The sequence below is a fragment of the Malurus melanocephalus genome, unplaced genomic scaffold, assembly GCF_030028575.1.
Source record: "Malurus melanocephalus ecotype Western Australia unplaced genomic scaffold, MMel_1.1 scaffold_377, whole genome shotgun sequence".
Taxonomy (NCBI): Eukaryota; Metazoa; Chordata; class Aves; order Passeriformes; family Maluridae; genus Malurus; species Malurus melanocephalus.
Window position 1 is genome coordinate 706,004 of NW_026623609.1, and position 25,936 is coordinate 731,939.

At 44.8% G+C, this 25,936-nt stretch overlaps 3 protein-coding genes across 4 annotated transcripts; 2 read left to right on the forward strand and 1 right to left on the reverse strand.

Moving 5' to 3' along the window:
• The first annotated feature begins 6 nt into the window (after nucleotides 1-6).
• CDK2AP1 (cyclin dependent kinase 2 associated protein 1) lies at nucleotides 7-14,375 on the forward strand. Of its 2 annotated transcripts, none has more exons than XM_057378855.1 (4): nucleotides 7-314; nucleotides 9,911-10,017; nucleotides 10,715-10,841; nucleotides 13,535-14,375. In XM_057378855.1, exons 1-4 carry the CDS (start codon nucleotides 107-109, stop codon nucleotides 13,600-13,602), a joined length of 510 nt encoding a protein of 169 aa, XP_057234838.1. In that variant the 5' UTR covers nucleotides 7-106; the 3' UTR covers nucleotides 13,603-14,375. The 2 variants fall into 2 exon arrangements, with proteins under 2 accessions (XP_057234838.1, XP_057234836.1); XM_057378853.1 differs by lacking the exon at nucleotides 7-314 and adding an exon at nucleotides 684-818.
• A 58-nt stretch (nucleotides 14,376-14,433) lies between these two features.
• On the reverse strand, nucleotides 14,434-16,790 carry MTRFR (mitochondrial translation release factor in rescue). Its single transcript, XM_057378856.1, has 3 exons — nucleotides 16,485-16,790; nucleotides 15,600-15,842; nucleotides 14,434-14,647 (listed from the first exon to the last, which is right to left on the reverse strand). The coding sequence occupies exons 1-2, from the start codon at nucleotides 16,758-16,760 to the stop codon at nucleotides 15,630-15,632; spliced, it is 489 nt and encodes a 162-aa protein (XP_057234839.1). The 5' UTR covers nucleotides 16,761-16,790; the 3' UTR covers nucleotides 14,434-14,647; nucleotides 15,600-15,629.
• Nucleotides 16,791-17,750: 960 nt separating this feature from the next.
• Nucleotides 17,751-25,707, forward strand: MPHOSPH9 (M-phase phosphoprotein 9; the record flags this gene model as incomplete). Its single annotated transcript, XM_057378876.1, has 6 exons — nucleotides 17,751-17,901; nucleotides 20,136-20,268; nucleotides 20,507-20,657; nucleotides 21,832-21,921; nucleotides 24,840-25,336; nucleotides 25,584-25,707. Coding segments are annotated over exons 2-6 (969 nt in total), but the record flags the coding sequence as incomplete, so codon positions are not given.
• Nucleotides 25,708-25,936: the final 229 nt, after the last annotated feature.

Sequence of the window (25,936 nt, forward strand, 5' to 3'; positions counted from 1 at the left end):
GCCCCCGCCCTCAGCGCCGCGGTGCGCGGGGCGCCGGGCGGCCGCGGCGGGTGGCTGCCGGCTCTCCCCCAAAGTTTTTGGATCCGCGTCTCCTCATGATGTATGGATGATATATTGCATTGTGGGTGTCAATATAACTGACGGCCATATTTGCCGGTGCTGCTACTGCTGTAAACAACCCAAAGTGTCTGGGAGACACGGAGACGCTTCGCTGAATTTCAGGACGCTTCTCCTCCTCCCGCTGGCCATGTCTCTGGGAATGTCTTACAAGCCCAACTTGAACGCCCACATCCCCGGGACTCCCCTCAACCCGGGTAAGTCCGCGGCGGCAACTGGGTGGCAAGTTTGGGAGGCGAGCGGCGGGTGCCGCACCGGCACCTGGGGGAAGCCCCGGACTCGAGTTTGTGCCCAGTCCGGTATGGCGGGGCAGCGGCTCCGCGCCGCCATTACCCGCGCCCGCCCGCCCGCCGGCCGGCGCCGCCAGCCCCGCTCCGCGCCGCCCCCGCGCCGGGCACCGCGCCCGCCCGGCCCCGCGCTGCCGCCGCCGCCGCTCCGGGGCTCCGGCCGCCGGGTTTCCTCCATGCTCGGCTCCCCGGGGCGGCTGATTGATCTGGATCAGGAATATTCCGGCGGCGCCTCAGCGAGGACCGCTGCTGGCGGGACGCCGCAAGTGCGGCCGCTCGCCCCGCGCTTCGCCTCGCCTCACGCCTCCTCCGGCGGCGGGGCCGCCCCGGGCCGCGCTCCGCGGGCCGAAGGGGTGCCCCGGACCCCGGACCTCCGCCGGCGGAGGCACCGCCAGCGCCTCGAGGCGACCCTCGGTCAGTGCTCCTTCCTTGGAGTCTCCCCCTTTATCCCGGGCGGAGGAACCCTCTGGGCTCGCTGGAGATTTTTTGGGGATGGGGGGGAGGTTACACATGCACTATTTCTTAAAAAAACTCCTGTTTAAAAATCGCTCCTCATCCTTGTATTTGTACAGGAGTCCTTCCAACTTTCCTCTATAAAAAGTTTCCTTGACAGCGTTAACTTTTCTCCTTTTTTCTTCCCCCCTTTTTTTTTTACTACGTTCCCCCGCTTTTCTCTTCCCGATTTGCGAAGGCATCGGCCGGCGGGTTTTTGCCGGTGCTGCGGTGCTGCTGTACATCGGGTCTCGGTGTCTGAGTCGGTGCAGCCTGAACAAAGCCGCAGCAGCAATTGCTTCGCTGTGGGATATTTGGAGGGGATCTCGCTAATCTGTGCGCGTCGGCTCCGATTAAACAGCACCAAAATGGAGAAGTTGCTTCTGACTTAAAAAATCGTATTCCTGTCTCCCATCCCCGCAGCCTAGCCTGCAGGACTGGCATCAGACAGCTACGAATCAGGCTGATTTTTTTTCTTCCCCCTGAGAAAAAGTTTTGGAGTTGGGTTTAGGAGGGAGAGAAATGTGCCTGGGTGATTTTTACAGCACCGTTAGTGGTTRTAATCCTGCGAGGTTGAGGAGCGAAAGGGATCTCCGAGATGCACCTCTGCTCTAGCTATCGGGAGAGCAACRATCATATTTTACTGCAAGGAATCGTCGCCAGCTGGTGGATGAGCCGAGGTGGCTGTGCCACCTCGATCCTGCGTGGAGCTGAGCTCGGTGGGGCTGCGAGGGTGCAAAGGCTCGGGGTGCCGGGGTCGTGTGTGGGGAGCACCCGAGTGCTGCTCTGCGGAGGGAGCTGGGGATGTGCTGAGGATTTTTTGACAAAAAGCAGAAGTGTCACCGGAGAGGAAAAAAAAAAAAAAAAAAAGAAACAAAACAAAGCCCAGCCAGGGAAACCGTTCTCCTGTCGGCTCCCACGAGAACCTGTGCCTTGCTCTCCGGAACAGCCGTAAAATTGCAGGGAAAACAAAGGTGGTATTTTGCGATGGTGGGTGAGGGGTGGGGATTAGGTCATGCAGTGGGGGGGATCCGAGTCTGGCTGCTCTGCGAGCAGGGACTGCAAAATCCCGGCTCAGACATGCCGCGCACAATGCGAGCCGAGCGGTGAAGTTTCTGTCTCCAGCCCTCTCGCTGCCGTGTCTGTGCTTTCCAACGCTCCGGCTGCGATCAGGGCTTTGGATTCTTTCATGCAGTTTTATCTTCCCCTTCTCTCCCACCCTCCTTTCCCCCCTTGTATCGGCAAGTTAGCAGCAGTTTGCTGTCATGCTGGAACTATTCTTATCTAAGTTGTCCTCTCTTCTGAGTTCGGATCATCCTCAACACCCCCAGAATCTTTTCAATGAAAGAACGTCCTCCTCTGAATCCAAAATGGGCTCTCTCTTCCCTCCCTGTCTTCTGCCATTATCCTCACGCACCAGCTCTTCCTCTAGCTAGTGGTATTGCCAGCACCGTGGCCTAAGGCCAAGGGACTTAGACAAAGCAGTCCTTGCAGTTGCACATATCGCATTCAGAGTGATATGACTGCAAATGGCCCCCTCCTTTCTGGAGSTTAATTCTGATTTGGAGGAGATTGCTTCTCTATTGTGCCTAAATTAAAWGCCCCCCAGACAGGAGGATAAATCCTAGGTTTGCTTCCAAACCTGGGGTGAAGGATCCCCCCACCCCACCGTCCTGCAGAGGAGAGGAAAACAGGAAATCTGTCCCTTTTGGCCTGAAATCAGCCCTGCAGAAACCTCTCTGTATGAATGCTGAATATTTTGGTCTCGGCCGACGGAGGGCTCTGGGCAGCTGTGGATCTCACAGGGATTTTCCTCTGGGAGGTAATGCTGCTTCCCTGCAGTGCAGGGCTTCTGGTGCAGGAGTATTTGGGAAGGCAGTGTCGACTCAGCTCTTGGAGCCGCGTCCTTGCTGCAGAGCAAACTCCTTTCAAGTTGAGGCTGAGAGTAGCCACTCTGCAAAATTATACTTAAACTGCACGTCAGTGAGATGAAGCGGTTGTGGTTGGTGGGTGCCTGGGCTCTGTTCTTGCACAGGAGCATGTTTTGGGAATTCAGTCCTGGACTGAAGTCCAGAGGGAGAGGAGCTGTGTGTGTGGGAGGAAATAGGGGAGGAAACCTCCGTGGGTTGTCGGCAGATCTGGGGATGACTGCGGGTGAGGAAAATGCAGCGGCTCCACAAGTGACTCAGGATGCTGGAAGCATCTGGGTGCTGACTCCTCTGCCTTACACCAGGCTGAGGGAAAGAGAATGTGTTGTCACAGCAGAATTCARTGCCTGTTCCTCTTCCCCATTGCCCAGGTCAGTGCTGACACTTGGCCCAGGGTGGCTGCAACCAGTTTTGTCCGAATTTTTGTCCTGAGGTTCTGTGCTCAGGGAATTGGGTCCCTACGTGTAGTGCCCCAAGCTTTCAATTCCAAGCTGCCTGTGCTTGGGGATCCCCATTTAATCTCCTGCACAAGCATCTTCTCTACCTGGACTATAAAAATGTGCTCTGTCAGGAACCTGCAGTGGCTCTTCCTTCCCAGGGGACCCTGCCAGGGGAACCTCTGTTACCTTTTGTAACAAGCATGTTTTGATTTGTTTGTCTTCTTTTGCTTCTCCCACTGATTTCCTGGGAAGTACTGTTTCCTCCTCATCTGTCTTGTGTTTCATATTGTTTGACTATTTCTCCATAAGGGACCAGCTGCTGAGCTGAGGTGAAGTGGAGCATCTCCATTGACTTARGCTGAACTAGACACTTACACCAGCTGTGAATGGGTCTGTAGTTTGTTTTTTACCATGTTTCCATGTTTTCTGGCTCAGTGGATATTGACCAGCATTTCTATTTTGTTTAGAGTAAGCGAAGGTCAGAGAAAAAGCGTTTCAAGATACAGAAGTGAGCAGAAGCAGCTTGGGATTTTCCTTTACTTTTATTCTCATCCTTGCAGAAACGTCAGGTTTTTGTGACAAAATCCTGTTTGTGTAACAAAGCTTAAAAACTGTCGTCTGTAGGATCTGGAAACACAAATTCCAGCTGACAGTGACAAGGGAAGGAGCTGTGGTTTTGCTCCACATGAACAAGTGGTGACCTGTACAAGAGGTGCTGCTGTAGCTGAGGACCAAAGGGGCACCTGCCACACCTCACAGCAACCGCAAGTTTCTTGTGAAAAGTGCAAATTCTCACTGGGAGATGAAATGAAAATAATTTCCCTGGCTRGGGCTGTAGCTTGCAACTGGAGAGACCAGTTCCATTCAGTCCTGGGAAACGATACCAGCACACGAGGCCGGCCCTTATGTTCTCAACACTGCAGTGCAGACTCGCTCGAGCACATGGCTCGCTTCTCGCCCTTTACAGAGACAGCTTCTGTTTGATATTGTTGACCATATTGAGAGGTTGTTTTTGGAGTGGGAGTTCTGGAAAGAATACTCTTTGTAGGCAGAACAGAGAGCAAAGTGTTCGTGCCTTAGCTGAGGGGATAATTTCTAGGAAATATACACTCCCCTCTYTGATTCAAAATGAAATTTGCTGGATCCCTGATCTCTTGCAGTCCATGTGGATTTAAGTGTGATGTRAAAAGAAGCTCGCTAAACACGTTTCAGAATTAGCAATTTTCAAGTGGACTTGTTTGGGCATTTAGAAAACTGGCATTTTTGGCTTTGTCTACCTGAGYGTTCTGCTTGAGAGCAATGATGTGGTTTTCACAGTCAGCGAATCTTCACGTGGTCCCCGCCCAGCACCTTRGTTTTGCTGCAGAGTAGTTTTGGTTCATGCTAACTTGATTCCTTTTGGATAAAAGTGGTCCAGAAGCTCTGCTCCAGTTGTGCAGTGCTGATGCTCCATCCCTTTCAAAGGGAAMACAAGGATCTGAACCAAAGATGGGACAGTTTTGAACCATACCCCCCTAGTCTGGGGGACCAGACTAAAATCTAACCTTAAGTCATACCCCCTCAGGCCAACTACATGTGGTGTACACGAACCAAAYGCTTTCATCTTTTGATCTGTTCCTTGTGGTGCCAAATAACTTGCTGGTGTAGGAATAGCTTAAGCTGGAAAAGAAGAATGGTGGGGAGTCAAGGGACTGGCTTTTGTTTTTCTGATAAAAGAAGAGACAGAGGGGAAGGAAGAGGAGACATAAACCATGACCGTTATCCACATGGAAAGATTAAATAGCACGAGAGTACTAGAGGAAAGGCCCAGAGTGTGACAGATCAAAAGAGCAAGGCCTCTGGCTGTTAAGATAAAGAATGTCCTAGTTCTTGAGAACATATTTATGTGTCTGCACACTGCGGTTTTTTTTAAAAGGAAATAGTTTTATTCAAAGAAAGGTCTGTTCCTTCCACRAGAGCTGTTCAAGGGAGAAATAATGGGTGAAAATACAATTTTCACAGCCAGCGCTATAAGGAATGGTTTGTGCAAATGAGAACAGGGTCCATTATTTTAAATTAAAAAATTTATGGGAAAGTTGGGGGGCATGGGGGCTGTCTGTTTGCAATCTGGGTTGGCAACTGCTGTTAGAATTTAGTGTGTGGCTTGGCTGTGCAGTGGATTTACTTGTGTAGACATGCATGTGGTGTCCCATGGATGGCAAGGAGTTCTTGTTGAACGCAAACCAAAGAGTGTAGAGGGCTAAGGAATAAAATATTCTTGTAGTCAGCCAAAACACTACAGCTGTGCTCAGATACTTGCTGCAGAAATAGCTATGCTGGGTGAAGCTGTTACCTCTCTCCTGGTGCTCGAGGATGCCTCACAATGTGCCTTGGCAGAGCAGCTTCAGGAGCATTTCTCACGTGTTTTCTTGCRAAGTTGTCTGGTTTAGGACAGAAGAATTTATACACTCTCAGTTAAAATATTCCAGCCTCGTTGTCTGGTACCCCATGTGGTCAGGGCTCCAGCTGCCACCTGAAGCCCATGAGGAAGTCCCACAGGAATGTGGCAGAGGCAGTAACCCCCAGCACCAGGCTCTGGAGTGGTGGTGACCACTGAGCCTTCGAAATGGCAACAGCCTCGATGTTTCAAGGAGCCTCAGCTTGAAAGGTCTGTGAAACAGAGGGAGAAGTGTTGAGATTCCACAGAGTACCGTGGATAAACTCCAGCTGCAGGTATCTCTTCTTACACGCCCTCGTATTCCTGTGTAGAAAGAGCCTGTGAAATGGCAGGAGTTTGTGGTTTTGTAGGACCTTACAAAGTACAGAACAGTAGGGGAATGCATATCCAGTGGGATTGGCCCCTGGCTTGTCCAAGTCTTCAATGAAGAATTAAAGCTTAGAGCAGCAAATTGGTCATCGTTGCTCAGGCTTGGAGCTGAAGGGATCCCTGCAAACCTATGAGGAATTAATGAGAAGATTCCTGGTCAGTGGGAGTTCAGGCAGACAAAGATTGATTTGAGATCCTTTGTCTCTCAGGGTGTTAATTTGGGCTCAGGGAGACTGCTGGAAGGAAGAGATTTTGATACCAAAATCTCATTTCTGTTTGCTGTACCCCCCCTGTAATTAATGAAGATTAATATTAATTAACAAGAAAATCACTATATTTTTGTGGGGAAAAATGCTTGTGGCAGTCTTCTGCTTGAATACAGAAATAAAAGACATTGTTGGCATTAGAATAAGTGGGGATCTACAAGSTTTTGTGCACATTTAATTGGGAAAGTGAAGGGAGGAAAGCATGTATATTAATTTAGGTTTTAAACAACAGCAAACACTAAGGCAATTTGGGATGTGATACAAGGTGCCACTGAAATTCAGTACCGAGCACACTCCCTTTTCGATTCTGTCAGTTCTTAACTGTCTCCATTGTCATTTTAACGTTAGAGAGAGCAAGCCTCAATTTAGATCCCCCCTCCTTTTTTCTCTCTGGTGAATACCTAATCATCACACCGATTTTTGACTGGGTATTGACTATGAGACTTCCTGGCCTAATTTCTCTTTCTAACTATAATAGCAATATCTGGTGATTTTTTTTTTCTTTAAATACGAGATACACAGGCTGTTCAGACATGCAGATGAATTTTGGGTTAATTGAGTAATAGCCATGCAAGACCCAGGGCTTCTCCTTGAKATTAACATACAAAGTGATAGGTCAAAAAGCTCAAGGTTTGTTGCTCTGTGAGATACTAATACCCCCCCAATTAATTTCATTTTCATGATCGCATCATTTTAAATTGAGGTGAAATCAAGGATTTTTCATTTTTCTCCCCCTCCAGCCGAGTTTGACTGGCACAACTTCTGACATGGATGTATGGAGGCTGGTACCGCGGCCAAGCCAAATCCTTTTCTTTGTTCTCCCGGCCTGCTGCTGCTGCTGATAAAGTGGTCGGCGCATGGCATTATGTCTTATTACATTTTTGATGCAGACTGCAAAGAAACGGGTAAACTCACCATGGTTACCACGCTCTGTCACTTGGCAGGGCCCGGCGCACTCAGCGATGGCCTCTAGTGTCTGCAGCGCAGCTCTGCAGMGCACCGGCCGCAGCATCCCCGCCGAGCCAGCCGGGCTCCTGACTCACCATCCCCTCCCCAAAATCCCTGCTTGCTTTTGTCCCTCGCTGCTGACTGAGTCACTGCTGCGSTCAAACATCCCCTGCTGACACCGCTTTCCACGTCTGTGAAACTTTCTTGGTCAGCTCCTGGATCTAACTCGCTGCTTTGTTCTGGCACTTCACACGTTTCTAGGAGAGTGTTTCCTATCTTTTTCTAAGCGTACCCTGCTGTGTTGTTTCCTGCGGAGTAAATTAACAGAACGTGAAACAATCACTAAATTAGCTGTGCTGTGTTATTGTAGAATTTGCTGAGCTGGAGGGGATCCATCAGAATCATCGAGTCCAGCTCCTGGCCCTGCAYAGGACACCCCAAAAGTCACACCATGTKCCTGAAAGCATTTTGCARATACTTCTTGAACTCAGTGCTGTGACCTCTTCCYTGGGGAGCCTGTTCCAATGCCYRCCTTTTCCTGATCCTCAACCAATATGTTATCATTAACCAATATGGGATCAATAAGTTGCTTGTTGTTTTGCATGGGCTGCAGCTCAGATGGGTGGAGCAGGATTCCTGAGCCTGGTCATCGGAGTCCCTGCCTTATTCACATCCAATTTGGAGCTCCCAGGTCTTGTGTGTGACTGCTTGCAACAACAGTTCAGAGACAAGTCTTTGCAGGATGGCTCTTTTGTTTTATTGTACATGAGGAAAAAATCGCTTAAGCCTTTCTCTGCTTAATTGAGGTAATTAAGCCTTCTTACCTTGCAGCACAAGGGGCTGGTTAATGTTTTTGAAGCATTTTGAAGTCCTTGGAAAAAAAGATGTGGTTTGCTGTTTTGTCATGCTTGGTAAATGTTGAAATTCAGTCATCTGGACTGAGTTTTACATACAGAAATCTTACACTTGTGCGTRTATTTCGAGCTGATAATTGAGAGTACCTGACAACTGTGGTGTTCCARCAGTGCCCTACTCTATGGGTGTGGTTTTTGGGGGGGTTTTGTTATGCTTAAGCAAAATCAGCTCCATGTGAAACCTCACTGCTGAAAATGCAGGTTGCAGTGCCATAAAATTTAGCAGTTTTGTTAAAGACAAAGAGAAACGTTGCTTTTTTTAAAGTGACCTAGTGACCAGCCCAATTTGCCTTTCTGGGATTTCACTTCTGTTTAGCTAGGGAAAATTAAGAACATACTCTTTTCCTGTAATGAAGAAGACTCCTCAGTGATATTCTGTGATAATTCTGAAGTGCAAAGAGACTTCCCAGTTGAGGAAAAGAGTCTGTCCCACTACGTTCAGTAGAGCTTTTACAGAGTAACTGCTGGCCCTTTCCTTTTGTAGAGAGGGAAAAATAGGAACGAAATCATTTGCAACTTTAAAACAAAGCTAGAGATTTACATAGTTCTGAGCCCCAGTGACTTTTAGCATCAGTTTAATTTAGATTTAAATGAAGGCTGGTAAATGAGATCTGTTCCTCATATGAAAGACAGTTGGGAATTTTCAGCAAAGGAGTTTGTAAGGGGGGGAGATATTTCCAGACAGCAGGCAGTCTGTGTCTGTGCCTACAGGCAAAGACAGCAGCATCCATGGATGCAAGGGCACTTGAGCTGCAAGAGTGAAGAAGTTCAGTGGTGTGATGCTCTCTTGCCCCTAAGTGCATAACCAGCAGGTTTTTCAGTAGAGTTGCGAAGTGGGCAGAATAATTAAGCCCCTTCGAAAAATAAAATGTAGCAGTTGTTTCTCAAACCCAAATTCTTACCATTGTGGGACAAGGGGGAGAAAGTGTTTTGATTGCTCGTTTCTGGAGCAGTTTGTCAGTGATGACATTACAGTCTGTTTCTGGAGCTCGTAACTGACTCAAAACTCATTAGATGCGAATATGATATTTTATAACTTTAGAAATAAAGTTACCACAACACGAAGTGATGTTATTTTCCCTTTGATCTACTTATGCAGCACAATTTGACTGGCTAAAAATGTTTGATACCACAMAAAGAGGAATAATGGTAGCACTCCTCGCCTCCGATGTCACACAATGAGCAGCAGATCTGATGTACCTCAACTGCMTGTTCCCTAGGAATAGTTTTGGCATTGGCTGAAAATAGTACTGAGGGTAACTTGCTTTGACCATGTGATGACACTTTGAGTTGCAAAATTACTTTCAGATAACTTGCACTGAAAAAGTAAAAATAGCACAGCACGTTAGACTCATCAGTGTGGAATGTATATATGCAAAAATAGGGCTCCTTAATACTTAAGRGTTTGTCTAGGCAGAGCAACCTGTCACGCTACACTCTGCTTCACTTTTAGGCAAACGATTTGCACTGATAGTGCTGCAGGCTGTGCTATTTCCAAGTGTGCATCAAACACGAGAGAAGCATTAATTCAGCCATTCTCTCCCTAGCAGTGGCGCTCAGGAATGTCATTAGTGATCTTAGACAAAGGTGAGAGGTCACAGCTCTAGGAACAAGTGATTAAAATGTTTCCCAATGTAACAGACTAATTAATCTTTAGATAATAACTGGGGKTTTTGTTTGTTTTGTTTTTTTTTTCTCTTTTCTCTCTGCAGCTGGGAGCGTTCACTCTSCCTCCACAAGTATGGCAACATCGGCGCAGTACAGACAGCTCATAAACGACTACGGCCCCCCATCTCTAGGCTACACACAAGGGATGCAGGTACAGCTCTGCTTATTTTCCTTTAATCAGATCACTGACCCCACACTTGCTTTGTAGCAGGGATTGTGGCCTGTAATCTGAGGTGTTCCTCCCGCCCACCAAGGTCTGAAATCAAACCCAAATGGCAGACTGCTTCCTCGCACATGGCTGGGGATCAAATTAGGCTAAGCTGAGTGCTGAGTGAGGTTGGTTCCTAATTAACTGTTAAGTCCCATCCTGTCTGAGTCRCAGAGAAACATGTCTTGAATTATGTTCTGTAAGGGCGCTAACACATTTTAAAGTTATTTGTTAAAAACTGAATAGTCCTGTGCAGTTTTGTTTTATCTTCTCACTCCCCCTACCTGGCTAAATTGTCCACAAAACACACACGGAAACCTTGAAAAATAAGAAACAGGGTTTAAAAAGCAGYTCCCAGTTTGCTGGTTTTGCAGGAATCTTTTAACTTCTGCTTCACCTCAAGTCCAAGGCTTGCAGCTGCATCCTCCCAGTTGATCCCCATTTTTGAAGGGCACGTAGCATTGTGTCCAAATGTATCAGCAATTTTAAAAAAAGTCATATTTATATAACAAAAATTTTGTTCTTTTAAAAAGAGATTTACAGGGCTATTTCTGGTCTTCCATAAATTTCCAGATGCTGTTTCTTGTAAATGTTTTGTTTCTACAGTATTTGATTGAGATTAATCTACTTTTGACTACAGGGCACCGGCAGCAGTCAAGTACCACAGAGCAAATATGCAGAACTTCTAGCTATCATAGAAGAATTAGGAAAAGAGATTAGACCCACATATGCTGGGAGTAAAAGCGCGATGGAGAGGCTAAAAAGAGGTAACTTTTAAACTTATTTTAAAAAATAATTGTGTCCCATACACTTTGTGTACTGACTAGTTGTGCATAGCTTCATGACAAATGTTTCATTTGCAAAGAGACAGCCTGAGCTCTTCCTGAAAGTGGGAGTGTTAACCAGCAGCTGAAACCTTGGGATGCTCTGTACAGGTCCGTGCTGTGTTTGATAGATAAACAGTGACAAAATGTGTCTCCTGCACACAGGGAGTTTCAGTTAATAATTCAAACTTTACTGTAGAACCYCTCTTGGATACATTCTTTTAGGCTTCTGCTGACTTCCTTGCCCTTTCAATTCTCTTCTCGCTCTCYAAGATCCAGGGCCAAGCACTGTTTGCTTCTTCTCACACACATCTCCCATCGACTGGGCCCAGGAATCTTTACTGAAGTGCATTTTGCCTAAAGAAATACAACATTGTGTAGTTCACACCGAGGCTGGTGGAGAGAAGAGATACAAAAAACCCCAAAATAGGTGTCAGGGAATGCTGTTCAGACTGAGATGTCAGAAATGAACATTCTCTGTCTGTGGARAGGAGAGTGGGGCTGCTCAGGCTCTGCTGCCTGCTGTCAAAGTGTGTTTCATTAGGAGTTCAGTATTAAGGGACAGAGCAGCTTTTAGGGCTGGCTGATGAGTCTCTCCAGCTTTGCCTTGTCAGCTAAAAGGGGTAATAAATGCCCTTTCCTTGCRGTGTAAAAGAAACCCCTGCATGCCCCTCTGCTGACATCAGCCTGACATTGTCCTCTGCAGGGGACGTGCAGGGATATTTCTGAAGGAGCAGTGGGACATTCCTCTGCTCCAGCTCCTGAAAAGACCCTGAAAGGCCACAGACAACAGTTCTACTGGCAGTCCTGTCCTTTACCAGCATGACATGGTTACTTTTTCCCCCCCTTGCTGTGGTCCTTGTGCTGAGATTGGCTCATGCATTTGACCCGGAATGGGAATGTTATTGTAACAGACTAACTTCAGCACCTTGCAAATCCCCCTTACATTTACCCGAGACTACAAAGCTTTATTTAAGGCTCAACCATTATGGAAGAGCAATATATCTGCCATGACATGCAATAAAATGACTAGTAGCTGTTCTGGGAAAGGATGCAATAAAGTCTGCTGATGAGTGGTAAGTGGAATCTGGCCCAGCTAAAATCAATGTTGCTGGAGTCTTCTTTATTGCATTGCCTGAGTCAGTATTAATAGATCATGAATGGCAACAGGCTAATGGGGACAGCTTGAGAGAGATGCAGACATTCTCTGGACAGGATGGTTTAGTTCAGAGAGAAAAAAGTTGCTTTGCTGCTTCTTGTAGGTTTAAGGTACAATGCTGCCACTGTGTCTCGCCAGCGTTGCAAAGAATCTCAAATAAATACTTTTTGCTGCCATCTTTTGGTCACAAAGGTACCTCTCTTTCCATTTTGGGAGCCTGATGGCTGAAGGAGCATGTGCAAGYGTGAGAGCAGAAGTGTAACCATGTGATTGCCGCCTCCGTGGCCATGGATGTTATCCCTGAATAAAGTCCCTGTCCCCAGCTCCGCCTGCTCCTAAGCACAGAGGCTACTGACCTCTAAAATTGGCCAAATTCCCAGTGTTCTACATTACTCAGGGTAGTTCTGCTGCATAAACTGGGCATCCTGCCACCAGATCCAGGTCTAACCCACTGCTTCGAGTTCATGTTTCTGCATCCCACAGCTGCAGCTCTACCTGGCTGTGGCAGTTTAACCCTCTGCAAAGCCTTGCACTCATCAAGTGCTCCCAGGTCAGTAGGCTGTTGCTGTGATCTGGGCTAGCAGCCTTCTAGAATCAGAAGCCATTATCTCTAGAGATTAACCCCCATCTATTGCCTCCTTGCCCTTTCTCCACCTTGTTAWGRAGCAAGATTGAGCAGAGAAATCACCTTTATCTTGCCWAGTCAGCAAAATATACCCCTCCTTTGTTGTACAAAAACCTGTCCACCTTTTAACATCTCCCAAGCTCTGTTCTTTCAGCAGCTCTGTGAGCAYGAATCTACATTTAGTTCCAGGATTAAGAACCAAGGTCCAGATTGCTGGAACTCGAGGCAACAGGACTTGTAGTGGAAAATTCCACATTATGTCTATCAGATGAGAGTAGACACAGCAGCATGTAAARTGATGATTTACACTGGGAGCTGAGCCAATGTTAGGAGGTAACTTTCTGTGTACACCATAAAACAACCTTATTTTTACATGACACACAACTTGTCTTTAAGCAGTTATGATAGCTTGGGTTTTGATACATCCTCTCAGAGAACTATCCCAAAGCATTAAGAACTTGCTAAAAYGATTCCCCAAATAACTATGTAATTTGTTTCACACCTCCGCAGCAAAATAACTCACCAGTAGGTAAGATTTTTTTTTTTCACTTAAATCTTTCATTTTAAGTAGGCCCACATTGCACATTAAGATCAACCTGCCACTGCAGACTTACAAATCTTACTGTGTTCTGATTCCTGGTTTAGTCCCTTTTCAATTTATATTGCAAGTTTGGGAAAGCAGACTTGTTTAGTGCCAGCTGATGTTTGGGAAGCGAGGGCTGTCCCCCTTTCCTGRGGCCTTCTATGGTAGCCTTGGCAACTGGGGACAGAAATACATGAACCKTTCTGGGGACTGTCACTGCAAGTGTGGCCTGAATGGGGTGATTTAAAACATGTCTGATTCTTTTGCAGGCATTATCCATGCTAGAGGATTAGTTCGGGAATGCCTGGCTGAGACGGAACGAAATGCAAGATCCTAGCCCGCCGACTCAGCTGCAAGATTTCCCATCTCTTCATGAAGAAAAAGTAACACTTGTTCTTTTTGACTCTTGAAACACTCAGACAGATTCCTTTATTTTGAATGTTACACCGCTCTTGTTTTGCCCTTGCAGAAATGTACAGTTAAGAATGAAAAAAAAACACAAGGATTTTTCAACTTACTGAGGGTTTGCATTTTCTAAAGACGCTGAAACTTCCCTAAAATGTTTCTAAAACATGGAAACTGAAGTGCATGCAGAGGAATGCTCTTTYTCTCCCAGGCTATATTTCAGTTCTCTTCTTATCCAGCCACAGCCTCATTCTGTTTTTTTCCTTTGACTATGTTCACTTATCCCCAAAATGTCAATCTTTCAAAGTTTGACATAAGCTCTAAGGATTTTTTTTAATAAATGCAGAATAGCATGCTGTACCTAGTAGTCTGCTAAGTCACAATTTGTCATACAGCATAGACCCTGCTTAGAAATAACCTTCCCYTTCTCTTATTTTTCCTTTTTTTGTTCATTTTGCATAAACATTGCATGACTGTTAGTGCTTTGAAGTCCACTTAAAGTGCATGAGCTATATGGAAAATAGGGAAACCTATTAAATAATAACAAGGTCCTGGAAAGCTAATTTCTACATTAAGGCTGGAGATTTCAGTTTAAAGTTTTCAAAAAAAAAGAAAAAGGAACATTCTGGATGAATTACTAAAACTGTTATTTGCATCTTTGTATGTATTTATTACTTGACGTAATAAAGCTTATTTTCATTAACAGTTTGTATTAAAACTATGTACAGTCACTTTAATCGGATTCATTCTCCAGGAGCAAGAAGTGCCAACAGATAAAAGATTTAACCTTCATGCAGGAGTTCAGGAAAGGACAAGGGAAGGGCCTGCAGACTGCTGGAGCATTCCATCCCTGGCACAGGGTGCAGTCCATCTCTGGGAGGAGGTGGAGCTCCAGAAATCTCTGTTGCTTTCAAAATCCATACTCTGGCTTTGGGTCTTTGTGGAAGGCCAAAACCCGGTGGCAGCTGGTGAGGGTGCTGTCCAAAAATGACAGAGAAGTTCTGCTTAAGCAGTTGGAGTTTTATCCTATTTTTAGGATAAAACCAGGGAAAATGAGTAACGGTGACAAAGGAAACACAGCTGCATTTGTTTGTATAAAATGGRAAACTGTCAAAATGAATAAAGGTACCAACATGGCCAAGCTTAACTGCAGCACAGCATAAACATAATAAACAACTCTAATTAATTAATTCACAGCTTGGATGAACTGGACTCTGCTGCCCTGGGAGGCAAGCTTCCAACACAGCTCATTCTTTATCTGTAATGACTCAATTCTGYCTCTGAACTGGGAGGCCATGAGTGACCATCCCTCACCTGCAGGAGATCCCTCCCTGTGTCCCAGTGCTCAGCACCACCCCAGGTAAGACCTGCAAAGCTGCTGCTTAAACTTCATTCAGAGCTGAGCAGGACAGAGCACTTGTTCAGCTGACAGATCTGAACCTGTGACTGGTGTCTCTTCCACCAGCTGCTCAGCTCACACCAGTATCTAAACCTGGTCTCAGTATCTAAACCTGGTCTCAGTTTGGAAAGGATTTATGTCACTGAAGGCATTGCCTGAGTAAGGATGGAAAGTGAGAACCTTTTAGTGCTGTTCTCGTGTGCTGGAGCTCCTACAAAGCAGCCCAAGTGTCATCTGGACAGAAGGAAATCTATTGATTCTTTTTTGGTCTCTGTTAACAATGGTGGAAAGCTTATAGCTCCTCTTTAACAAGGATTCTTTTATCTTCTGAGCTTGGCAGAAAAACTGACTGTTAAATGTGATTAATGAGATGATGGCAGGGAGAAGCAGGAATACGTGAGTGCTTTTATCTCCTCAGCTTTACAGGAACAGCAGGTCACCACCCGGGGTTTCAGCTGTGCTTATGAAGCCCTACATCATTTGTTGGATGGAAAACTGTGTTTAGGTCTAATGACAAACAATTCTCTTACCCTGCTAGGGCAAGTCAGTATTTCACATGTTTATTCCTTATCCAATTGTTGCATCTCTTTAAAAAGCTTTTTCCTTTCTAGGTTTTCCTTTGCTCTTCTTTTTTTCTCCTGCTTTTGCTTCTCTGATGCTTTCCTCTCTTTAAAAACATCACTGTCTTCACCTTTGTAGAAAAGGTCAACTTTTTCCTGCAGGATTTCTCTGGCAATCTTTCGGTTCTTCTCCACTGACCTTGTCTGATGACACTGAAGAAATATAGAGAAMATTTTTACTGAAACTTTAACCTGTCTATTCTTCTGCTCTCCCTTTCAGTCTACATATTCCTACCTTTAAAGAAAATCCCCTCCTACCCATAACAGCTGCAACTTTTATATCCAGATGATACATTTTAACAATTATTTATTACTGTTAACCTATCAGACTGGCTTTTGCATTAATATTTCATGCTTCCGTATTACCTTGGAAAGCTGCTTGAGTTTAACTGTGCCTTCCCCTTGTGACAGGAAGCAAAGATTAATTTCAAGGTATTAATCCACAAGAAGTAGGTATGAAAAATGCTTAGAAAAGATCTGCACAGTGAGTGTGATCAACTTGCTACAGAATATTCTAACTCACATGAGGGAACTGCCACCAAAAGGCAGCTMCAATGAGGCTTCATTTAACTGAAAACTACGAAACAGCAGCTGGGTGGCAGAGCCAGGAARAGCAGCTCTGACTTTAAGTTTATTTATCTGCTGACAGCTAAGACTGCTTCTTGCTGAGATTCTTTACAATATATATATAAACTTTTCCTCCATGCCATCTGCACTGTGATCATGCTTTACTCTGAGACTTGGAAGTCATGATGCACTGTGTGACTTTTAATCAAACAAAACACAATTAATTACCTTCACTACAATCCCWGATGGAATATGCTTCAGGACAACACAATTATTTGTCTTATTTGTAGCTTGACCTCCTGGACCATCACCTCTTACAAACTGTTCTTCTAATTCTGCCTCAGTGAGTTCAAGGAGAGTCAAAGAGTTCTTCTTTCTTGCTGCCTGAAGCAAGGGAASGCTGGGCAGAGAAAGCTGCTGCTTCCTCAAAATCCACCGTGTCCATGATGGTGYTYGMRCCTCTCTCAGTAAGAACGCAAAATGAAATAAATTTGGAACATTCATACAGAAACGAGGACACARCTTCTCTGGGATRAAACCTGGAATGGAATTRGGAGAGTGGAGTTTAGCGTRAGAATCCTTGTTCTAAACATGATCTACTTTTGCTGCACATATTGAGCAGTATTTTGAYATTCAGATTTTTTTTCTGAACTGGTTTCACAGGCATTTGCCTTGAAATATTTACCACGATTAATGGAATTTTGGTTCTCAGTCTAATTATGTTTATTTAAATATTTGAAAGGGATCTGGAAAACAGTAAATAAATGAACACACCTACCAACACTTGGAAAATATTAAACATATAAAAAGCCAAAACAGAGGGGAAGAAAAGTTATTTCAGCCTTGCAGTCTGACCTTGCAGTATAGTTTCACTGGGAACATGATTTTTCCCTGCTTAATTCTCAACRAGCCTTAATTTAAYAGGTTTCRYACARCTCTACGCATKTATAGGAGCCCGTTTTGAAACCAGGACTGAAAACTCTTGATAAGGTTAAAAATATCACGACCCGTCTCAGCCTATTCTTGCTGTTCGACACTACAACTCTAAAACAGGAGTAAACACAGAAGATACTGGAGAATTTACTCAATTTCCCTCAGCGCTGCGTCCGACCGCGGCCTCCCCCGGCTGCCGGGAACCCTGCAGGCTGGAGTCAGGCTCGGAGCGCGGCTCCCGGCGGGGCGGAGCGGCCCGGGGGAAGCCAAGAACCGAAAATTGAGAATCGAACGCCGAACAGACCCCACCGAGCCCCGCTCACCTCTGCCGGGCCGCCCACACTGCGCATGCGCACGCCGTGAGGGGAGGGCGGTACCGCCGGTTGATTGGCATGTGGAACAACCAATCGCTGAGCGAATCGGCGCGGGAGCCGCGCGCTTCGTCCAATCGGCTTTCTCGGGACGCGGCGCGGCGGCGCGCGGGCTTTGCCGCGCAGCGAATCAGCGCGGGAGGCGCGGGCTGGCGCGCGCTGGAGGCGGCCAATCAGCGGGCCGGGCTCACTGAGGAGCGCCCTCTAGCCCCCGTCCCCGCGTTCGAAACTCTCGGCCGCCAATCGCCGGGCGGGCGGGCGGCGCAGGGCCGCGCCTGTTCGTCGCCACACGGCCGTGGGAGGAGGCGGCTGCCGGGCACCGTGAGCTCCCAGCCATGCGGGTAGGAACCGGACGGGCCCGCGGGCAGCCGGCGGGGACAGCGCCGCTGCGCTTGGCCGGGTCCCGGAGCCGAGTCCCGGAGCCGCGAGGCCGCTCCCGGTGCTTCGCCCCTTTCCCCGCAGAGTGGCGGGCGCTGCAGCCAATCAGAGGCGGCGGCGCTGTCAACATCGCGGAGCGCGAGGGGTGACTGACCAATGGGAGCGCGGGGGCGTGGCTTGACCTGATCGGGGCGGTGTGGGCGGAGCCGCCGGGGGGCGCTGGTGAAGGGACGGGACCGTGAAGGGGCCGCGCCGAGTGAGGGGTGACAAGTGAGGGGTGACAAGTGAGGGGACAGCGCGGGGAGCGCGGCGCTTGTGTGCGGAGGGGACCACAGGGAGCCGGGGAAGGCGTCACGGACTGACCGGAGGCGGCCCCGAGGGTGCAGACGTGGCGAGAGGGGTCCCTGCGGGGGCTGAGCTCTTGGGGCGCGGGCGGCTCTTGAGGACACCTTGGGGCGCTGCCACCCCGGGGCTCGTTGTGCCTTCTGGGGGTCCCTCAGGGTTCGTGGGGAGATGGGGGCCTGGCGGCGGGGGGGACCGAGGCGCCCTGTCACCGCTTAGGGATCGGAAGGAATCGGGTCTGCCTCAGGAAGCGATGCAGAACCTCACGGGCTGTGTGTCTGCGCTGGCGCCGGCGTTTGCATCCACATCAGCGCCGATATTTCCCACTTAAAAACACCTCGCAGCTTGTTTTTGTCCAAACGTGCCCCTTTCTGCAGCGGCGTGGCCGTATAAGGTCCGTGCTGTGCTGTGGGGTCGATGGATGACAGCGCTCCCGCAGCACAGTTACAGCTCCCTAATATATTTTTTTTTTATTGCGAACAGACTTCTAATGAGGTTATGAAACGAGCCTGTGTCACAGCTAAGTCCCACCCATTTGCTGTGCTGCCGAGATAGGCCACCCATGATTCCATCCTGGGGATCCGGGGGTGACTGCTGCAACCCCCATTCCCAACCTCAGCTTTATCTGTCGGCTTAAATGCCTGACAACCTCCAAGTTTTGCAGGCGTCTGAAAGAAAAAGAGCCGTGTTTTTCTTCTTTTCTTTATCCCAAGATGCTCTGCCAGCGGGTTATGTGTGTCTTTGATAATTCCTTCCAATTCTGGCATTTTCAGCCCTACGTGGAGGAGATGGTGTGAGGGAATACCTGCAAAACATTTCTGCTAAAGCCAAGCAGGCTCCAGTAAAACAGGGAAAAATCAGACAGTTGTCCGTTCGTTTCCTTCTGGTGAAAATRTTTTATACTTCTGAAACTATTARAGATACATCTCAATGTACTTGTAAATAATGAAAACTTGAATCTGTAAAACCCATCAGAGTGCCTGTGTAAGCCCTGTAAAGAGGAATGGTCGTGCTTTGGAGGTTTTGTGCTTCTTTAAGGCAGCAGGAATTTATTCTTGGTGTTATCACAGGCTATCAAGATATTTCTTAATGTGTCTCTTTGCTCTCCAGCCATGAAATGATCATAAGGTTTTTCTTCAGTGTTGGAACACAGGCTGAATTCACCAGGGTGTAGAACATGCTGAAATAAGCCCTCTGTAAGAACTGATTAATTAATGGATTTCAAGTGTTTTCTTAGTGAAAGTATGCAAACTGGAAGAATATTTTAGTCTCTCTAAAACCAGTCTGCTTTTGAATGCTGTAAGACTATAGCAAAAGTATTGTATATTTATTTATTTATGATGCTTTCAGTTAACCAGCTGCTGGTTTTAACCACTGTGGGATTCCTGTTTGACTCCTTTTTTTTTGTTGTTTTATTAATTGGTCAGAAATGTAGCTCAAACCTATTTCAAAGCTTTCTGAATTAATGTTACATAATAACAATGAAACAAGTGATCTGCAAAAAAAGTAAGCCAAATATTACACACAGAAATAGCAGATTTGGTTGATTCAGTTGGTCTGAGTTTTATTATTTTTGGTGAGTTTCTTTCAGTGAAGGTTCAGATCCTCAATCATATTTAAATACATTGATAACAGGCTCTTTCACACCTTGCAAATGGTCTGTGGAGCCTCAGATTAAAAGAATTCAACCCAGTAGCACAGGAGAAGGAAAGGAGGGGGTCTGGCTGTGGAATATTTGCACTTTCTGGGATGGTTTGGCTGGAGCCTCTTCAACTCCCATTCTGTTTCTTCACGCAATAAAGTCAAATGCTTTTTTTAAAGAAAGAGGGTGATGCTTATTTCACTCTGTTTTCAGGGTGATGTCCTACTTGGGGCTGAGATATGGAAAACTGTGATGTGGTGAATTCTGTACAAGAAACGCCTTCATCTTCAGCAGACTCTGATGTCAGAAACACCCACAGCTCTGACTGTGACTTGAACTGCAGCAGGTATTGTGCTGAGGAATCACTAATATTTCTGTTATTTTGGTTTTGCTGAGTTAAAATGGCCTTACAGTAATCTTGGTATTAAGGTGAAATTTTTATTTCACCATGRTGAGAGTCCCAATGTAAATTGAGTGTGTAATTCTCTTCTGGCAGTCCAGCATATGTCACGTATTGTTTTGGCYGCTGTGTTGCACAACTGGCACAATGAATAATTGAACTTTTTTTCCTCGTGTTTCACTAGAAGTCCTTCATCCAGTGCCAATGGAGTTTCTGGTTACTCAGGGAATACCAGGTCCTCATTAAAGCCTGGTTCTGTTGAGCTGCTTGCCTCCTTTATGCAAGATATCCAGAACATTGGACATGCTCACTCGGAAAGTTTGAGGAACTGTGAGGTATTTGATGTTAAGGTTTCTTATTAAAAAATGATGTTAATGGATTTGCTTTGCATTTTGGAAGACAAATCTAATTATATAAATCAGCAACAAATCTGTATATGTGTTTATTTTTCATGGTGGGACAGATCCTTTTACTAAAAATGAACTAATCACCTGGCTGGATTTTACTAAAATTGTATCTTAGCATTTTACAGTATTTTATCTTTATATCTTAGTGTTTTGCAATACAGATCTGAATACTTTTTTTCCCAAATTACAATACTTAAAGATAGCAAGTTTTTGAACTGAAAAATTGAAATCGTGAAAATTGTATCGAATCAAACTGATCTGAAGAGATCCTAGAAATTAGTTTTTTTTCTATAAATGGTCCTGTTTTGCTTGATTTGTTTATGTATTCCATTTGTAAAGATGTGTAGATGATTAATTTGTTTCCAGATTTAAACTAATGCAAAAATAATGATGTAGTACCCATGAACTAATTCTTCCAAACACTTTTTTGAATGTTTTTTGTCCTTTTGTATTTTAAATTTTACCACTATTTTTAGTCATCATAAGGAACATCAGTTTTCCATACCATGGGTTTGTTCCTGCAGAATTTTTGAGCTTTCTGGCTGAGATCCATCCAAGTATCTGTTGACAGATGCTTAATTTGGGTTCTCTTTAACACCTCCAGGAACAGAATATTGATGTCTGTGTCCCGTGTCCTGTGCTTCGAGCACCAGGCTTCATAAACATCAGCATAAAACATTTTTTAAACATCAGATTTTTCCACATTTCAGGAATGTTGTATATTTGATTTTTTTTAAATGATCTCTTAGTTTTCACTGCATGATGATGCCTCATGGCCTTTAGCTGGATTTCTGAGGGGAAGAGTTCCTTATTGAAGTGAATGGACAAAGAGGTGTTTAATTCTCAATTTTGGGATTGCCTATAATTAATGGAACTGGAATCAACCTTTCCAGAATTTGACTGTTCTTTGCTGGCAGCTGTTTCTACTTTTAGTTTCCATTGATTGGCACAGTGGGGGCTGAATGTTGTGGGGTGGGCAACCACGGTGCTGTTACTCAACTTTGTGTTATGTCAACACCCAAAAAACCATTTGTATCCAGAGAAAAAGGTAAAAGGTGCAATGTGGCTGAGCTTTAATTATTTTTTTTTGGTGATTTAATAGGCAAGGTGGCTGCAGCTACTGAGACTGGCAGAAAAACAATGTCAGGAACAAATAGTTACCCAGCAAGAGCAGTTCCACCGTCAAATCCAAGTAAGTAATGACTTTTCATGGAGGTGGATGAGGCTGAATGTTTGTTTTCTACCCCACACTCCTCCAAAATAGTGCAGAGAGGCAGTTAATGGAAGTGGATGACTGGAGTGCTGTTTGGAGGATGCAAATTTGAGACAGCCTTGGCTAAATAACAAAGTAACTGGTGGGAACCATTTCAGAAGTGATTTGTGGATTATTTGTTTTCAACTGTTTTGTTTTCACAAACATTTGGTTCAGAATGCTCACGTGATAATGGGATTTTGTAGGTACAAGGTGGTTTTTATTAACTGTCAGACTGTGTAATTTCTAATTTTGAGACAATGTAGCTTTCTTTTCATTRAAAAATGTTAYACAAYTGATCATCCCYTCATCCAGGCAGTATATAGCCTAGGAAAACCATCACTGTAATAGCTGAACACTTACTTCACCTTCAGTTGAACAGCCTCCTTTCTAAGAATGAAGAATAACCATGTGAAGGTGGTTCCCATTTTTGCTGAACTGTATTTATCCATTAGAACAGGAGAAATGTGTATGTTTGTATAAGAGATAGTAATACTACAAATATATAATGCTTAATATCTTCATCATTTTGGTTGCTGTTTTTCCCTTCCCTTTCCTGATGCCCTCCACACTAGTAGTAACCAACAGTTCCTGAACTGAATTAACAAGAGGTACTGTCCTTTTATCCTATCTCCTGTTTCTCCTGCCTCACCTCCCCACCTTCCTCTCCTCCCTCCCATCTTGTTATTTTGTTATTAAGTGTTTCCTTACACCTGTATTTCCTTCCTTTCCTGTGGTGTTTTGATTCACTCGTTGCTGATCATGGTCTTTACTAATCCATTGTGTTGGCTTTGCTGGTTTTTGTCTTTTTTAATAGGAAAGGTTACCTCTGGAAGAGCTGGGGGTGTGGTTTCAGCAGGGATTTACTAACTGCATGGATTGCCACACTAAATAGAAAATCTACAGCTGTAACTGAGTTGTGTGAATGCATTAGATAAAATAGATGCAGCTATTCCAAACTTCAACTGGTGTGCCTGTGACCCAGTGAAAACACTGAAACGCAGGCTAGACACATTCTAGTGAGGATAATAAAAATACACAATAATAGTAATAATAATAATAATAATAATAATAATAATAATGATAGTCTACTATTTGTGGTAGAAAAGCAAGATGCTGACATGACTCTGAGATAGGGTTTGCTCTGTGCTGGGTTTTGAGACCAATTGTGCTTGTGAAAATCTTCATCCATGTGAGAACAGGGATCAAAAGACCTTGAGTTCATTTTGGATCAGTGGGGTCAGCCCTTGGCTTACATGATCTATGCAATAGAAGACAAGTGTGCCAAGGACAAGCTGTCACCACCTGTGGATGGTCTCAAGATCAGATTTTATCAAAGAGAATTTAAAAACAAAAGTTACCAGCCCAAAACGCCAAAAATCACATCTTACTTTCCTCTTTTTTTTTTTTAATCTCTTGCAATTATTTGTGAGTATTCAAAAATCAGTAAAAATGCAATTTAATTAGAATAGTAGCCTTTCACTTTTCCTGCACAGGGTATTAATGACAAAGATTAAATGTCAGCAGTGAATCTGATCTTCTTTCCCCCCACTCCAGTTCTGTTCTTTCCCTTCTCCCTTCCTTACCTTCCAGACTGAGTTGGATCACAGAATTGGAGCACAAATGATTGCTGCAGTCATGATTGAAATAGCAGAACACAAAATTTTGTAGTGGAAGGGAAACTTCATCCCAAGTTTTTTGTTTGTTTGTTATTTTTGGCAAGAAAGACTGAGCTGAAATTCAATTGTTAGTTCTATTGCAAGTTAATCAAAAATCTGAGGCTAGATCCTGACTAGCATTGCATATAGGTTCCTCTGAAATTAAGTTGTCTTTTTTATTTCTTACTTTAGAAGAATAAATCATTTTTGTTCAATTTGTACTTTCCAATTGCTATTCACATGTGAGTAATGTTCTGTAGTTCTGTGAAAAAAACATGAGTTCCATGTTCTTAAAATTATTGCAAGTTTTCTTCTTGTTTCTTTCCTGAGGGAATTAGTTTGAAAAATGTTCTGGAATACAGCTTTATGCTCTCTCTTGTCATGTGCAAGAGTTGTGTGCTCCTGCAGTTCAGTAATCTCAGTTGAACTCTGCAGAAGTGCTGGCCATGGGCACAAGTGGGAATTCTCTTTGCAGCCCTTGGCAAAAGCATGAATTATTTCTCAGAGTTGCTTCAGTATTGCCAATGCACAGCTGTAAAATTTAGAACTTAAAAAAATTGCTCATCTAACATGCTGAAAAAACTCTTTTCAGACATTGCAGACTAAAGAGTAAGTGATCTGTTAAATTTAATGATCTGGTTATAGGTTTGCTGCACTCCATCAGACACCAAAACAATCAAAAGGTAGAACTTTGTGTCATGCAACCCTAATAACATAATATCTAAATTGGGTTTTTTAAAGTCGAGTTTTATGCAGTTAATCTTGCAGAGGTACATTATTCCTATTCTCATAATAGAGTAATGGTTAATTCTTTCATTAAAGCGTCCTTGCAATCTTTAAAAATGTATATCCAAGTGAAAAAGTGTTTCAGACTTAAATGTAGCAAAACAGCTGGGTAGTTTGTATTTCTTCAGCTGGGTGGTAGGTAACTATAGTTCTGAGGGCAATTAATGGATACATTCATGCATGGTTTTTACGTGAATAAATGACTACTGAGACTTGAAATTCACTGCATGGAATTAAGGATTGTTCCCATGGACATTTTACTGTTATGCACAGTATGTATTTAGCTACTTGATGCATGAGATGGCATAAACACTCTAAATCTCCCACTAACAACATGAATCCAAGATGCATCACAAGAGATGGATGTGATTTGTGGCAGGATGTGATGGGAATGGTGCCTTTTGCTCTCTGCAGCTGATTCAGGATGAGATAAGGCAGCTGCTGGGCTTGCAGAGCAGCACTTGGAGCCGGGGTTTGGTTGCTGAGCTCACAGACACTTCCTCAGCACCAATGGGGATGCGCTCAGAGCTCTTTGAGGAGCAGGAGAGCATCACCAGCCAGCTGAGATCCTGTGAATTGGAGTCCCAGGCCAACGCCTGCCATGTGCAGCAGGAATGTGCAGAGAGCGACGCCTCCATGAACAGCGGCTACGGCACCCTGTCCACCTCCGAGCTGAACCCTGCCACAGGCAGTGCCAGCAGGGACACAGACTGCATGGAGAACACTCCCCAGGGACTTGAAACCAGGCCAAGGCTGGACAGCCATGCAGGAGTGGACAGTGTGCAAAATAAAAGAGAACTTTCACCAAAAAAAACAGAGGAAAATAGTTCGTCGGGAAGGAATGATGTTTTAGTTTTTCCTGCTGAATTTGAGCATAAAGGTGATGAAGATCAACGTGGGAAGAAACCCAGGTAAGTGATAAACTTTCCAAATACATTAATTTATTAGAGACAATTCCCATGCAGATAAAACTGGTGGTCACTGGGAACATGTATGGGTTGAATGGAACTTCTTGATGCTCAACTGCTTGATAGATAAATATATTTATTTAGCCTGATGTTTCTCAGTGATGCAGATCTGCATCTGCAGTGTTTAGCTGTTGTAGATACATTTGGTGAAAATACCCTAAGGTGTATGTGTGTGTTTCTTTCCATCCAGTAAATCTTTAACGTCATGGGCGCAAAAGTTGAGACAAACCCAACCAAAAAGAGTAACTGCAGATGAAGTATGTGCGACCTCTATGCAAGAAAATGAGAGAGTGAAGAGATTACCACTTGAGAATGTAAGTCTCTTCTTATTTCATTATGTTTTTTTCTTGTAACTGCTATTTTTTCAGAACTACAGCATGTTCTCATTCAGGATATACTTTCATATGTAACTTCAAGCATTTGAGTTCCCATTCACATATTTAAAGTTCATGTGGGCAAAGTTTACTTCTTGAATCATTCCATACTTAGGCACGTAGCTATTTTGGTTTCTTTTATTCATTGCCTGATTTTTGTCTTAACACT